This window comes from Diuraphis noxia, unplaced genomic scaffold (genome assembly GCF_037042655.1).
Source record: "Diuraphis noxia isolate RWA-SAM2 unplaced genomic scaffold, SU_Dnox_SAM2 contig0003, whole genome shotgun sequence".
In the NCBI taxonomy this organism is placed as follows: domain Eukaryota; kingdom Metazoa; phylum Arthropoda; class Insecta; order Hemiptera; family Aphididae; genus Diuraphis; species Diuraphis noxia.
In genome coordinates this window covers 56,659,578-56,676,473 of record NW_028301713.1, presented here as the reverse complement: position 1 = coordinate 56,676,473, position 16,896 = coordinate 56,659,578, and the positions used below count along the sequence as shown (strand labels likewise).

At 28.7% G+C, this 16,896-nt stretch overlaps 2 protein-coding genes, 1 long non-coding RNA gene and 2 other non-coding genes across 5 annotated transcripts; 2 read left to right on the top strand and 3 right to left on the bottom strand.

The window, feature by feature from the left end:
- The first annotated feature begins 1,037 nt into the window (after positions 1-1,037).
- On the top strand, positions 1,038-1,484 carry LOC107165962 (protein CFDP2-like). The gene has a single exon (XM_015514419.2). It carries the CDS (start codon positions 1,038-1,040, stop codon positions 1,482-1,484), a length of 447 nt encoding a protein of 148 aa, XP_015369905.2.
- Positions 1,485-4,616: 3,132 nt separating this feature from the next.
- Positions 4,617-7,389, top strand: ND-B14 (NADH dehydrogenase (ubiquinone) B14 subunit). The gene is made up of 3 exons (XM_089224489.1): positions 4,617-4,938; positions 5,005-5,120; positions 7,132-7,389. Exons 1-3 carry the CDS (start codon positions 4,809-4,811, stop codon positions 7,264-7,266), a joined length of 381 nt encoding a protein of 126 aa, XP_089080615.1. The 5' UTR covers positions 4,617-4,808; the 3' UTR covers positions 7,267-7,389.
- Positions 7,390-10,879: 3,490 nt separating this feature from the next.
- Positions 10,880-10,952, bottom strand: TRNAA-GGC (transfer RNA alanine (anticodon GGC)). The gene has a single exon. It is a non-coding gene; the product is annotated as a tRNA-Ala (tRNA).
- A 288-nt stretch (positions 10,953-11,240) lies between these two features.
- On the bottom strand, positions 11,241-11,313 carry TRNAA-GGC (transfer RNA alanine (anticodon GGC)). Its single transcript has one exon. It is a non-coding gene; the product is annotated as a tRNA-Ala (tRNA).
- Positions 11,314-14,554: 3,241 nt separating this feature from the next.
- On the bottom strand, positions 14,555-16,438 carry LOC107170731 (uncharacterized). The gene is made up of 5 exons (XR_016190797.1): positions 16,223-16,438; positions 15,896-16,116; positions 15,557-15,666; positions 15,215-15,452; positions 14,555-14,837 (listed from the first exon to the last, which is right to left on the bottom strand). It is a non-coding gene; the product is annotated as an uncharacterized LOC107170731 (long non-coding RNA).
- Between the last annotated feature and the right edge of the window lie 458 nt (positions 16,439-16,896).

Genomic DNA, 16,896 nt, shown 5'->3' with positions numbered 1-16,896 from the left:
TGACAGTTACAAAACAATACAAATTAAGATTAACAATAGATTAATTCTAATATACTAATATATTATATTATAAAGCAAGCCTCCAACAAAAATAATATTAATAAATAATAAATATTTCTATTGCATGATTACGAATTAAATATTTAAATATCTTTTGTCTAGAATCTAGATTACATTAATATAATTGATCATTGATCATTTTTTAATATATAAATTTAAATAATAACTGTCCAATTCATTACTTGATATAGTGTTACTTTTTATACAAATGTTAAAAAACATATCATTAGTCATTATTATTTGTCATCTCCATCTTACAAATTCATAAAATACCTGCAAATTGTATGGTCTTAATAATTCACTAAACTCTGTTATACATAATGTTATTCTATTTTTCTATTTAAAAGTAAGATTATAATGTAATGGATGTCATATTTTTAATTTTTTATTTTAATGCGAGTTATAAGCATTACAATTTCAATGATCTCAGAATTCGTTTTAAATTAAAGTATAAAAAAAAACTAAGAGATTCCTGAGATTATATATTCTTATTTTTCTCTTTTTCTCAATTATCTAATGATAACAATAATAATTTATTCGACAAAAAAAAAATAGCATACATACTAATTAGATACAATATACATACATAGTAATAAATTAGATTAAATTAGAATCAAAAAAATTATGATAATAATAATAAATATTTTAAATATTTTATCCCGCCAAATGTGCCCTCAGGGGGGTACTAAGCAATTAGTACTACGGGTTTAGCGAACCTGGGGCCCCGAGCTACCCTCTCCATGGGTATAATGGAGTTGGCGATAGGCTAACAACCTATCCTGTAAAAATCCCTTGTTCAGGAATAAAACATAAATTTGCCTCGGAATTGTGGATCAAAGGACTTTAGACTGGAAAATTGGAAATCGGCATTACGTTTTGGAACCTGGAATGTACGCACTTTATTCAAACCTGGAGCAGTAGGAACAGTAGTTAAAGAGATAGAAAGATACAAGTTAGGAGTAGTGGCACTACAGGAAATGAGGTGGCAAGATACGGGTTCAATGCAAATAAGTAATACAACGCTGTTCTTTGGTGCTTGTGACGGAAGAAGACAAGCTGGAAGTGGATTCGCGGTAAACAACAAGCTACTAACAGCTGTAAAAAGTTTTAAAGTTATAAACCCTAGATTAACGATCTTGACACTGGATACAAAATGGTTTGGAGTAGTCTTCGTAAATGTGCATGCTCCTACAGAGGACAAAGATGATAATGAAAAAGATGATTTCTACTCGTTGTTAGACAACACACTGTGTGAGATACCAAGAGGCTGTGTACAAATCATATTAGGAGATTTTAACGCAAAAATCGGACGTGAAGAATGTTTTAAGCCGATAATAGGAGGGCATAGTCTACACCAGTTATCGAATGATAATAGGTGCAGACTTATTGACTTGGCAACGGGAAGAAATCTATCTAAGGGTTAAAAGTACCATGTTCCCTCATAAGAACATACACAAAGGTACATGGAGGTCACCAGATGGACGACATGTAAATCAAATAGACCATGTACTGGTGAATGAAAGATTTAATAACAGTATTATGGATGTAAAAACCGTACGTGGAGCCGACAGCGATTCGGATCACTTTCTTGTGGTAGGTAGACTACGAGTGAAGTTAAAAAGAAGACAAGAAATAAGGAGAGGAGGAGCTACGGGACGGTTTGACATCGCGAACCTTAACTATCCAGTGGTAGTTGAGAATTTTCAAAAAGGTATAGAGGAAAAGTTAAGAAGGATGATTGCAAGTGAGTCATGCAGAGAAGTGGAACAAAGGTGGAAAACAACTTATTCAAGAAGAAGCAGAAAAAACAATAGGGAAACAAAAAACTAAGAAAAAAACCTGGTTTAATGATATTTGCGAAGAAGCCATAGAAAGAAGAAGGAATGCTAGAAATATATGGCTGTCCGACACTGATAGTGTGAAGAAGTTAGAAAGACTCAAAATGAGACAACGGGAAGCCAGTAACATATTAAGATGTGAAAAAAGAAAATATTTACAAAACATATTTAAGGAGGCAGAACAGAATTTTACTAGTCACAATACAAGAGACCTATATAAAAAGGTTAACTTCTTAAGTAAGAAATATAAGCAGCCGGAGAAATTTCTCAAAAATGATGATGGAACGCTTATCACATCTAAAGAAAAGATAGCAAATAAATGGGCGAACTATTTCAAGCAGCTGTTGAACTGTAATACACCAGATAGTTTATTCCACTTTGAGAATATGGAAACTAATAATACAATCTGCCTAGCACCGAGTAAAGAGGAAATTCAAGAACAAATAAGAAACTTAAAGAACCATAAGGCACCCGGAGAAGATGGTATCCCCGGAGAGTTACTTAAAAGTATGGGAAATGGCTTGCTTGAATATGTGTCCGGGATAATAAAAGAAGTGATTCCGGAGGAATGGCAAACAGCGCTGATATATCCTATACACAAAAAGGGAGATAAGCAGTTGTGTGATAATTATAGAGGTATCGCTCTATTAAATGTTACCTATAAAGTGCTATCCAAATGTATATTAGACAGAATTAAGCCGTGGGCAGAAGATATTTTAGGAGATTATCAAGCAGGGTTTAGACAAAATAGATCTACCACAGATCAGATATTTATTTTGAAACAAATTTTCCAAAAAATGTGGGAGTTTGACAGGAAAGTACATGTACTGTTTATTGATTTCAAGAAGGCCTATGATTGCATACATAGAGAATCTCTGTTGAATGTACTAAGACAGTTCAAATTGCCCCAGATATTAATTAATCTGATAAAAGCAAACATCCTACACACGGAAATCAAAATTAAAGTGGGCAATATTGTATCACAAGGGATACCAGTATCGACTGGTTTGAGACAAGGGGACGCTATGTCACCCATACTATTTAATATAGCGTTAGAAAAGGTCATCAGGGAGAGTCGGATTGAAGAAAACGTAGTACGATTGGGAGATTGCATAATAGGAGTATTGGCCTACGCGGACGACATATAGTGTTACTTGCGGAAAATAAGGAAAATCTCAGGGAGCAAGCGGGAAAACTATTAGACACGGCAAAAAGAATAGGTTTAGAAATAAATGCTGAAAAAACTGAATACATGATCGTGCAGAGAAGAGAGCTCGCGGATCATGATCACCCATTTTTAGAAGTCGGGCAGTACAAGTTTCAGAGAGTGCAGGAGTTCAAATATCTGGGATCGATAATGACACAAAAAAACGATGAACTTAATGAAATAAAAGCAAGACTCCAATCCGGTAATAAGTGTTACTATACGGTCTAAGTAATTTGTTAAAGGCGAGGACGATATCGACGAACCTCAAGATACAACTGTATCGCACCCTCATCCGTCCAGTGGTAATGTATGGTTGTGAAGTATGGACATTACGGAAATCAGATCAAAACAGACTACTGATATTCGAAAGAAAAATATTAAGACGAATCTTCGGACCGTGTATAGATGAGACCATAGGGGAATGGAGAATTCGAAAAAACGAGGAGCTCAAACAGTTGTACCAAATGTCTGATATAATTAGAGAAATTAAAAAAAAGAGACTCCAATGGGCAGGACATGCATGGAGAAAGGAAGGAACTCTAATTCGAATGGTTCAATGTGGGACTCCCTAAGGAAAGAGACCCTTGGGACGACCTCGACTAAGATGGGAAGACCAAGTCAGGAAGGACGTACAAGTGACAGACCCAAGTGCCGATTGGAAGGTCTTAGCGTTGGATAGAGTGAAATGGCAAGATATATGTTTGAATGTATGATCTTAATGGTCGATTACAGACAAGAAGAAGAAGAAGAAGAATCCCGCCAAATGTAGAACCAATGAGAAAGCTGTATTTTCATATGGGTTTTATTTCGTGTGCAGAATGTTAATTAATCTTTAATCGTGACTATAATATCCCAACAAAAACACTTCGTCGACTCCGTGTAAAAAATTGCTAAGTAAAAAAACACTAGTCATCTATAAGACTTCAGCATTATAAATATGTGATATCATTAATAAATGCTAAGTTAACTTAAATTTGAAAAAAACTAGTAATTTATAATACTTAAACATTATAAAGCTGTGATATCAAGAATAAATGCTAAGTAAATTAAATTTTAAATTAATTGATTCTATCTCAATCATTTATTTACTTGGCTAGAATTTATTTTCTTTATAAATTAATAACTAAGACTTTTTTATAAAACAAATTTAGTATCATTTGTCATGGAAATTTTTTAAATAGTCCAGTTATGAATAGACATGTTTATTCGTCGAAATTTATAAATTCGATTATCTTTAATCGTGGTTTCCAGTGTTTCCACTAATGAATGAAAACTATCGAGTAATTCATTCGATGGTTTTAAAAACAATCGATGAATAATAATATCTATTCGATAGATAAATCACTCGGTAGTTTTTGAAACTATCGATAGACAATCGATAGTCAAAACTAGACGGTTGCGCCCATCACTAGATATAACAGTTCTGTGTTATTTTATGTTATCTATAATCTTAACATATGCTTGATAATCTATGTTTTTAGAAAAACTCAAAAGGTTACTGAATACTGATGTTTGATAAGACATAGGTCTTAAAAATAAAAAATTTTTTTTTCATATTTTATATTTTTATTAGTATTATTACAAATTACAGTACATATTTTATATTAACTTCATTGTTTGCAATATCCAACAACTATAATTAAATTTAATCGTCAAATTCATTACGACTATCATCAATATTTGAAAATATATTTTTGTTTAAAATGGCTGCTCGTGAAGCCTCTAAATGTGCAACTAAAATGGTCAGGCCATTATTGTCATCTGATAAATCAGAAGCCAAAAAAAGAGTTTTAAATTTATACAAAACATATTACAGGCAAATCCCTCTGATGTGTAAGTAACAATTTAAGATTTATATTTTTAAAATTGTATACAAAGTTAATGTACCTATTATTGTAGTGTTTGATCGCCATTTACCTGTTACAAAAGAAGAATGTCAAATTAAGTTGAAAGAAGAATTCTTAAAAAATAAACACATAACTGATGTTAGAGTCATTGATATGTTGGTTATTAAGGTATGTAAGTGTAGTGATCACGTCGCCTACAGGTATCAGTAGTCAAGGATGATGTTTGGAAGGTGACTCTTGAGTTAATTTAAACAATGTGGAATTCTTCTTAGTTAAATTATTTGATTATTTATTGACATAATTAATTATTATTTGACAAAACATATATATTTATTTATAACATGAAAACTAAATTAATTTAAATATTTAAGTATTCTGAATGACTAGAATAAATTCAGTTTAGCTCGAATATTTTCTAAGTTCAATTTAATTAATTTAAAGAACAGACTGGCGTGAAGGTGCTCTGGCTAGTCTGGTCAAGTTGAGTCTGAATACAGGCCGTTTCGGGGTCCCTTATATAGTGCTACCCTATACTCCCCATTGTTTACTTGCTCTTGTCGCTGTTCTCACGGATGTGGTATAATCATCTAAACTGACATATGAATTATGATAAACTGACTATAAAAATTATATCTACATTTATGGAACACTATAAAGGTATTCAGGATAATAATTAACATCTGTACTACAAGCTTATGTGTCTTCATGAGACGAGAATCTAGAACAGTTTGTTTAGATTATTAATCACAGATTCTTTGTATTTAAAATCATTATTTTTTAATTCTTAGTTTCAGAGTAATCTCAGAGTTTGTAAGAAAATTATAGATAGTTTGTAAATCAATTTAATGTTAGCTCATTGTTTCTTAGTTAAACTTGGTAATTATTATTCTTATTATTTAAAAAATAATGTTTGCAGTTTGCATAAGATAAAAAGTTTAAAAATGGATTTCTTACAACTCTCAGTTATGAAGGTAATACCATTGATTATATTATGTTATATTATTTATTTATAATCAATGATAATACTGACCTAATTAACTCAGAAATAGCTAAACATGTTGTGATGTATATAAATAAAGAAAATTTATGATATTCTGTCTCATATGTTGAGAAAGATTGTAGATCTTTGTTACATATTAAGTAAGGCACATATTATTCATAGTATATTTATATTTTGTATCAAAGGACCACCCATCTACTAATATATGAAGAAGAAATTACTCCAAAATAATACCTTCATGATGCTACTGGTACCAAGTACCTAATACCTATAAATATTAATTCATAATATTTTCCATAATGTGAGATAGGATTAAACAATTTTAATATCGATATATAAGTACCTATTTAAAACTCAAAATATTATAATATAGCAAAAAATAATGATTGGAATTATCAATAATTTGAAAAAAAACTACTCTAATGCAGATACAAATTATTTAGTTAACTGGTTAATAATTTCTGACTATAAATCCTATATTCAGGATAAAAGTAAACTATTTATCAATTTCACATCTCCGAACAAATCTGACAAGCACTTGGACCAAACCCACAGGATGTAAAAAACTTTTATTCTTAAAAAAACAGAATTGTACAATTTAATTTAACGTAAAAAATGTAAATACTTAAAATACCAAAAATGTAACCAAAAAAAAAATTTCTATTACTAATGGCGTAGTTGTCAATGTATTCTGATCAATAATAAAAAAAAAAACTATTTTCATACATGCAGACTGAACAGCCAAACACCATAGGCTCCCAGATTTTCTAAAATTCACTGTCATTAATTATATATCTGATATTATTAAGCATAAGCTTGTAGTACAGATGTTAATTATTATCCTGAATACCTTTATAGTGTTCCATAAATGTAGATATAATTTATTCGGTTTGAGATCGTACCTGGGTGACGACCAGTTTTCGTCCACAATGGTCAGACCCTTCCCCCATCTAGTCAAATGTGAGACTAGCAATGCGGAACGAAACACATATGCGCTGAAGTTGGCCGCCGAGGTACGATCTCATTCCAAATATAGAATTGAATGCATTAATTATAAACTAATTAATTGAGTCAGCAAAATATTTCTACTTAAATTCTACTGTCTGATTAGTCTATTTTATTGTATTACTTTAAGGTCATCTCAAAAAATAAAACAATTTTTACATTCTTTATTTGCAGGGTCAGTTGCTGTTACAAGAAATAGTTACCAAATGGGCTCAAGACTGTCATGTAATGTCATTATTTAAAGATACTGTTGAGCCAAAGCCAAATGATTTTTTGTCTAAATTTGTTAATAATAATGATTCTCAATAGTTAAATTAATACAGATTCTCTATTTGTTAATAGTTTATACAATTAATTGCATATACTTAGAAATATAAAATGCAAATGCGTTCTTCATTTAACATACAATATAAGAAGTAGATTCAAATTGAATACTGTTTTTTATTTAATTTTGAAAACATTCATTAGTTAAAGGTAATATTTCAATTTTTTTATGAAGTACTTGTTAATCTGGAGGAAAGTCCTGAAACATAAATATGATTAAAAAAAAAGCCCCTCACCAAAAAAAAACACTAAACATTTAATAATTATCCTCTATAACTCTAAATACTCCAAATTTTCCACCATTCTATAAAATTGACAAATTGACAATATTAAAGTGATACATTAAAAAGCGGGTAAGTGGATGTCGCTCTGCTGTACATTAGGGGGTATACCTCTGACTAGGGTAGGTTAAATTTGAATGCAATGATAGGTATCATTGTATACGAAAAACGATTCTGAACGGAGATGATTTGTCAGTCTAGGATAATATATTATATTTAATATTTAAATATTGTCATACATTCTAATAATTCATAATACCTTATATTATCACAGATATATTATGTACATATCCCTGGTTTGAGAATAAATCGTTATCATTACGCGATTTCATAAAAATTTAAAACTCAAATGCTCAAAATATTTTTCCTATAATGACGCTTCAAATTTTCTCTATAGCTATTTGAAGCACAACTTATGGAGAACTTAGTGTTGAACTTTATAACCTTAAATATAAATACAAACAATATTATGAATTTTGAACTACAAAATATTTCGCAAATATTCATGGTTTTGAAAATTTTTTGTCAATATTTGAAATTCAAATGCTAATAAAAATTGAATTTGAATTTCCGGTGGACCTTTTTTTTTGTGATAAAGATTGACAAATTTGTAAGGAATCTTGTATTAAATTTTCAAATCTTAGATTTAAATAGAACATTTTTCATGAATTTCTAGCTTAAAACAATTTGCGAATTTTTGCGATGTTTACGTATTTTGTCAAAATTCAAAATTTGAATGCTTATAAAAAAAATCGTGACTATGAATTATTTTATTTTTCAACTGCAATTGTAACAATATGTTAAGAGCCTTGTATTAAATTTTCAAGATTTTCTACTCAAAAAATAAATTTTTATCGATTTTAATTTGAAAAAACTACTAATGGTCGAAATTGCATATACCTATGAATAGTTCAACTTGAATCAACATTTTTTGAAAATTTCATTGTAGATAGAATATACTTATATAAACATTCGGTGAAAATTTCATGTATCAATGGTCATTTGTCTTAAAGTTACATCAAAAATCAAAATCGATTTTGTCGAAAACTGATTGTACGTAAAATTTCCTGTTTTTCCCTTGACTTTTAGATTGTTTATCCCGATTATTTAGAAAAATATTAAGAATTTTTTATTTTTGACCCCCAAAGTACCAACTATATTCACTCTCTGATCGAATAAGGTGCTGAAGTCAAAAATCGGAGCACTTTTACTGCCCCAAAACGAGATGACAGACACAAAAAAAAAATATTCATGGTTTTGACGAATTTTTGTCAATATTTGAACTTCAAATAATAATTTAAAAAAATTGTATCTATGTATTCTTATAATTTTTTAATCATTATAAGAATAACTTGTGAGGAACTGTGTATTAAATTTTCAAGTGTTTTGATAGGGCCAAAAAAATTTTATCGACACTTCAAAAAAAAAATTTCAGTCGTCTATATTTCTATAAATATCTCAAAAAAAGTCAAAATATTTTGAAAATTAAATCATGCAAAGAAAATGCAAATCTTAATAACTGGTAAAATTTTATAGCTAATTATAGCTACTTGAAGGAAAACTTATGGAAAACTTAGTGTTGTATTTCTAATCCTTAGTTATAAACACAAAACATTTTATGATTTTTCAACTTCAAAATTACTTGCAAATTTTCGCGTTTTCGACAGATTTCTTAAAAATTTGAACTATAAACGCTTATAAAAAAAAAATTGTGCCTATGTATTTTTATAACATTTTAATCACTATAAGAATAACTTATGAGGAACTTTGAATTAAGTTTTCAAGTATTTTGATAGGGCCAAAAAAATTTTATCCACATTTCAAAAAAAAATTTTCAGAAAAATTGAAAATTTCAGTCGCCTATAAATATTTCAAAAAAATTTAAAATATTTTGAAAATTAAATCGTTTAAAGAAAATGCTAATCTAAATAACTTGTGAAATTTTCAAGTATCTACGACGACTTATACTTTTTGAATAATAATAAATATTTAAAATCGTTTGAGGATAAATCGTGGTCGTTACGCTATTTCGAAAAAATTTTAAATTTAAACGCACTTAAAATTTTTCCTATAATGATGCTTCGAGTTTTCTCTATAGGTACTTGAAGGAAAACTTATGGAAAACTTAGTGTTGTAGTTTTAATCCTTAGTTATAAACACAAAAAATTTTATGATTTTTTAACATCAAAATTACTTGCAAATTTTCGCGTTTTCGACATATTTCGTAAAAATTTGAACTATAAACGCTTATAAAAAAAAATTGTGACTAACGATTTTTAATTTTTTTTATCTACAATAAGAACAACTTATAACGAACCTTGTATTAAATTTTCAAGTTTTTTTGGTCGTCCAACATTTTTTTACCGGCACTTCAAAAAAAAATTGAAAATTTCAGTGGCCTATAAATAACTCAAAAAAAGTCAAAACATTTTTGAAAATTTAACTGTATATAGATAACACTAACATAAACATTTGGTGAAAATTTCAAGTATTTACAGTGATTAGTTTTTGAATTACAACCATATAAGAAAAACCGATTTGGTCAAAAACTGGTTTTGCGTAAAAATTCCCGTTTTTCAGTCATTTTTTTTTTGTTTTTCTCGATTTTTTTGAAAACTGTTGGAAAATGTTAACTTTTGACCTGAATAATGCATCAAGGATATTCACTTTTACATCGGAAACTACCCTCAAAGTTTGAAATCGAAGCATTATTTCGACTAATTATGATGTACACACACACACACACACAAAAAAAAACACACATCATTGTAAAATCAATACATTCATCACTTGGTTCAGAATCTAAAATAAAGAACCGATCAAGTTAAAAATTTGGAACTATACAGTCTTATCTATTATTGCGCCTATTTCATTACACTACATATTTACTACATTTAGGTCAATTATTATTTTATTAATTTAATATAAAGAAAAATAGACATATAGTATAATATGACAATAATGAAGTATAAAATAGTTGAATACATTTTTTTTCGTGGTTTTATTTACCGAATTTTTTTATTAGGGGTATACTTAGAATATTATAACAACGCATGCATAACACACCGAATTGATGTTAACAAGAATCTTAGTTGTTACTGTATTATTCTTAATACTAGCACAGATTATATAATTTATATAATCTGTGGTATTAGTAATTAGAGGGAATTGATTTGTTGAGTTTAAAAGTATGTATATTATACCGAGCAACTAGCAAATTTATAAATGTCATGATTTAAAATATATCTAGGTGTCTAGAAAATAAATTTAGATATATAATTGTTAACTTCTCCCGGGGAAAATAACGTCAAAAATCTAGCCGCCGGACCGGGAATCGAACCCAGGTCTCTCGCTTGCCGGGCGATTGCTCTACCACTAAGCTACCCGACCGCATAGACCTAAGACGCTATTATCCCCAAGTTAACGGATGTTTACATTCGACCATCCTGCGTCCTTCGATCGCCCTCGATCGACGCTGGTCCTTCGTCGCCCACTGCGACCGTTGCTTCACCACTTGATCACCAGAGCGCACGACCCGTTAACACAAACGCGATCGTCTCCGCACGACCTCTGGCGAACAAGTCCAGGTCCCTCACAACACGCCCACTGCGTCCTTCGGAACAAATCCCACTTCTGATGTATGTTAACTTCTCCCGGGGAAAATAACGTCAAAAATCTAGCCGCCGGACCGGGAATCGAACCCAGGTCTCTCGCTTGCCGGGCGATTGCTCTACCACTAAGCTACCCGACCGCATAGACCTAAGACGCTATTATCCCCAAGTTAACGGATGTTTACATTAGTAAATAAGGTAGTCCTCAATTTAATCTAATAATCTAATATCTTTCATATATGAAAATATTAGATTATCCATGACTAAATAGATAGGTATGATCACATCGGTACTAGTTCTCGTTCATTCTAGCGCACCACGCCTACTGTAGTTCTCGTTATTTCATTGGCCGTTATAATTTTGGCGCCAATATTTTATAATATGAAATTATTACATGATATCACTACCATACTACAATGTTTACATCTTATTAATTCAATTTGACAATTTCTTTGCTAATATTAATTAATTTTATTAAGTTATTTATTTAATACAAACATTGAAACATGCCGGTTTGCTGCTTTTTAAATTGCCTCAGTGGAAGTAAAAAGGTCAAGTGGAATACTGTCGGGCAACCTATTACACTCCATCGATTTCCGAAAGACCCCTTTTTTAGAAAACTATGGGCTCAACAAGCTCTTTCAGGAATAGAGAAAAAGATTAGTTTTGATTCAGGTTTGATATAAACTAATAAAATAATTATTCTTTTCTGTTAGAAATTTAGTATGTAAACTATATTAAACATTTTTCTTTATTTTATATTTGAACCTATTGTCTATTCACACCTAAAATATAATTCTCAATACTCAAGTCAATATATTTATGAAAAAACTACCTATTATATAGAATACTACCATTGTTTATGCATATATTCCTTATATTTAATTTTATATTTTATAAATATTTGTTTGTTAAATAATAATTTATAGCTGTTATTTGCTCCCTACATTTTCCCACGTATCAATATGATGATACATGCACTGGTAAACGGAAGCTTAAAGAAGATGCTATCCCTTTGACTCCTCGGTCAAAAGATAATTCTACCAATGTTGAAATTATATGCACACCATCAGGAAGTTTTTATGTGTAAGGTCAATTAATTAGAATAACTGAATACATTTTATACAACAACAAATTGAACAAATATTAATAAATGTTATTCTAATATTAGAGAGCCGTGCAATGATTTAAACCAATCAAGTTCTGGATTTTTGGATACTAAAGTTTTAAAAAATTCTTTACCTAGGTGGGTACTCATAAAAAGCACATAATTAGCTTATATTATATATTATTTAGTATAAAATATATGGCTTATGATTACATTTTATTTCCTAGCCGGCCTGTGAAATGTCGAACCAAGTTATTTGACTATAGTATACCAGACCATTGTGATTTAGGAGTTGATAATATTGATGAGGCATCTAAAACTGAAGTAGAAAAGTAATACTTCTATATATTGTTGTAAAATGAACTGTCCTATTTCAGCATTTAAATTGTTTGATTGTTTATACATATTTGCATATGAATTTAGCTACAGTGTACTAATATTTTTCAATTGTAGTGTAATTTGTATATAAATATATGATATATGATAACTTCCAAGTCTTTAATAATATAAATTTGAAAATGTATCTATGTCATAGTTAATAGTTATATACAAATATTTAATGTGTATTTTGTTCTATGTGTATTATAGCCTATATTTAAATGAACTTAACTCAATAATAAAAACATATTTTAGTGATATTTGAAAATTAATATTTATATGTTTAACTATTTGTTTATCTTCTATAGTCTATTGTATTAATTCTGCATGTATGTACCTACCTGTTTTTTTTAGTTAGTTGTCACAAGAAATTCAATAAAACAAAGTTCCTGATTATTGGTACTCATAATGAAAAATACTTGTTCTTGATTTGTTTAGGATAGCTTTTTAAATACAGCCTTTTCAATCAAGAACATGTATTTCACATTAAGCAGTCATATCATTTTACATAAAGAAAATTATTTTTATGACATTAACAATAAAACTTAACTTACTCTTACATTTATCTAATTGATGATGATACTTTAATACATTGTATATTTTTTTATTTTTTTATATAAATATTGAATTATCTGTATAATTTATCCCAATATTTGTTATTATTACTTTTTTTTTTTGTAGTCTGTGTTTTAGCTATATCTGTTATGTTAATTGTTATGTAATATATAAATAAAGGAATAAAAATATAATTGTATGATTTAATAAAATTGTGTTATGAAAATATTGTTATAATGTTTAGTTTAAAGAACCAGATAAAATTGTTACAACAAGAAAATGTACAGTTGAAAAAACTAACCTCGGAACAAAATAAAGTACTAAGTAGTGAGGAGTTGAGGTTTGAAGGACGGTTTACACAAATATTGTCAAAACTTTTTACATCAACACAAATTGATTTACTTCTCCATCCTAAAAAAAAAGTTTTTAAATGGAAATCAGAAGATATAGCATCTGCTATATCTTTACGTAGTGTTAGTCCAAAGGCTTACAGATTTTTACTCAAAAAGAACTTCCCCTTGCCAGGTTACTAGAAAATATATTATATTTCTGAATGGAATATAAAATTGTATGTTTGTAATAATTTGATGTTATAGCATTATCATCTCTTAGACGTTGGGCATCAACTTTTAATGTTAATCATGGAATATTGTTTGATGTACTAAAATTAATGAAATCAAAAGGTAAAACAATAAATGTAATATTATATCCATCAGGTATTTTATGATTAATGTTATGTAACTTAATATAATATGATAGGTGAGGAAATGACTGATATTGAAAGATATAGTGTTATAGCATTTGACGAAACTTATGTTTCAAAACGAATTTGCTATGATCGAATGAATGAGCAATTTATAGGCCCTCATAGAAGTGTCCAAACAGTTGTTGTTAGAGGTATTGTAAACTACAGATAAATACATACATACAAATAATAATAATAATAATAATAATAATAATATAAATTTTGTTAACACTAAATACAACACTTTTAACATAGGCCTATTTTCAAATTGGAAACAACCAATATTTTACAATTATGACACACCCATGACATCAAACTTATTATTTGATTTATTAATAAATTTGCATGAAGCTAATTATAATGTCGTTGCAATGGTAAGTGATATGGGATCTACAAACATTGGTTTATGGAGAGATTTGAACATATCCACAGATAATGTGGCATTCTTACATCCAATATCAAACAACAAAGTGTATGTGTTCGCAGATGTTCCACATTTATTAAAATTAGCCAGAAACCATTTCATTGACCAGTAATGCAATCTAATAATTTTGAATATTTTGTATCCTTATTAAATTTAAAAAAAAAAAAATAATAATTTTTCAGAGGCTTTATTTTGCCAAACAACAAACTTATTGGGAAAAATATTTTAGAAGACTTAATTAAAATAAACAAAGACCATGATTTTAAAATTGCCTACAAAATTACTGATCGTCATCTGTTGGTTGAAGGGACATCACGGATGAATGTTAAGCTAGCAGCCCAGACATTTTCAAATTCTGTATCCAAAGCAATAGCCTTTTGTGGAGAGCTTGGATACTTTAATCTTGATAATTGGAAAGATGCAAGTTAAAACTTTTGAAAACTAGTCAAATCACCTATAAAAATAAAAAATGTTTAATTATGTATGAATATATTTTTTAGGAATCTGAAACTATAAGTTTATTTAATGAATGGTTTGACTTAATGAACACCAGCCATAAATATGACAATGGTGTATCAAGTTATGGACTTGATATTTTGAATCAAAAAAAACTATTGAATAAAATGAATTCTTTCATTTTCAGTATGAGAGTTAACGGGAAAAAAACATTACTACCATTTCAAAAAGGTTTTCTTAAAATCTAATTTAAATGGTAAATAATTAATTATTACTTATATAATTTCTTTTAGGAATAATTATATCAAATACTTCATTAATGATGTTATGGGATGATATTAAAACAAATAATGAAAACATTTCTTTTATACTTACAAGAAAACTTAATCAAGACATACTCGAACATCTCTTTAGTTTTTTGAAAGGTATGACAGGTAGTGCTTTCAATTCCATAACAGTTCTTGATTTTAAATATTGGTAAGACATTTCAACTAAAATTTTATTGATTTAGATTTTAACTTTTCCATTTAATCAATATTACATTACAGTCTTCGTTGGTATATTTTGGGAAAACACTCTAATGCAGTGTTTACTGAAAATACTAACACAGAACCTACATCAGAAACAAATTTGCTGGATGAAACTTCATGTTTAACTAGTCAAATTTTGATTTCATCAGAAATTTATAGAGTTGATGAAGTAAACAAAACTACAGACCTGACAAACATAATTTGTGAATCAGAAGAAACAGCCGCAAAAATTCCAAAAGAAAGCATTGATTTACTCGACCAATATGAGTTACCTGTGTGTATTGTGTACCTGTGAAACTATTTTATTTATTTATTTAAATATATTTTACAATAATTTAAAAAATATTAATTTTATATAGGTTTCAGATGATTCATTTTCACAACTTGAGTCACAAGCAGCTCAGTATGTAGCTGGATACATTGCAAATAGATTTGCTACTAAGTATCCTCACTTAATTGTCATGCAGCAGGAAAATAAATCATCTTGGATTGAGTTTATTTCTAAAGGAAATCTAACAGTACCAACCGCAAATTTAATGGAATGTGTCAAAATAATAGAAATTGATTTCTTTAAACTTCATGGAAATCATATATCTAATGAACCAAGGATCATGAAACAACTACTAGATATTATACTACCCAAAGTTTCATTTTTAAATATTCCATTAGAAGTAATCCAATGCTTGATAAGAACTCGGTCATTTATACGTCTTAACAACTTAAACTCTACATTATTTAGCAAAAAGCCTGTAAAAAATAAAAAACTTCAAAAATTTACTTCATAAAAAGTATGGATACATTCTAATACAATTTTTGTTCATTAATATGTCAATAAAATATAAAATATAAGTACCACGAAAAACTAGAAGATAAATAATTTATAATAAATTTTGTGTTTGTCACACACCATAATACACATAAGTTAAGTCATAACACTTAAGTAATTAAGTTAGTCATAAGAAAAAAGGAATTCTAAAATTCAACAATTTATATAAAAAATGAATAATAATTTAGTATTTTAGTTTTTAGTGTTGAGGTGTTGAGTTGACCCAACAGAATAGATGAAAACTGTTGATATTTGATAATATGGATAGCCAATGAGAAGCCGAGAACTGAGTAATAGACTGGGTCTGAAGGGGAATGTGCGTATCAGTAAAGATGTGATCATACCTATCTATTTAGTCATGAGATTATCCATAAAACAAGTTGAACTTTATCTTTATTCTATTATTTGTTATTAGCTACTGATAGCTGGAAGTTTTGTTATAATTTAATATTTTATAAATAGAAGTCTGTACATTCTGAAAAAATTATCTTTGCTGTGTTATGTTTTTTTTAATAATTTCATAAATATTATACATTATGCTAGATTATTTTGTAATTTTCACATTATTATACAGTACTATAATAATAATAAATAATGATACCTATATGATAAATAGAAAAGACATTATTAATGTTGAAATGCCTATGAATTAACATTTAATTATAACACCTTAGTTAATATATTATTATGAGGTAAAGCTT

Bases quoted from the DNA above. Each gene is read 5' to 3' on its own strand.
- LOC107165962 (XM_015514419.2), top strand. From the start codon at position 1,038: ATGAGGTGGCAAGATACGGGTTCAATGCAAATAAGTAATACAACGCTG.
- ND-B14 (XM_089224489.1), top strand. From the start codon at position 4,809: ATGGCTGCTCGTGAAGCCTCTAAATGTGCAACTAAAATGGTCAGGCCA. The intron at 4,939-5,004 runs GTAAGTAACAAT...CTATTATTGTAG, and splicing joins CAGGCAAATCCCTCTGATGT to TGTTTGATCGCCATTTACCT. The intron at 5,121-7,131 runs GTATGTAAGTGT...CTTTATTTGCAG, and splicing joins TTGATATGTTGGTTATTAAG to GGTCAGTTGCTGTTACAAGA.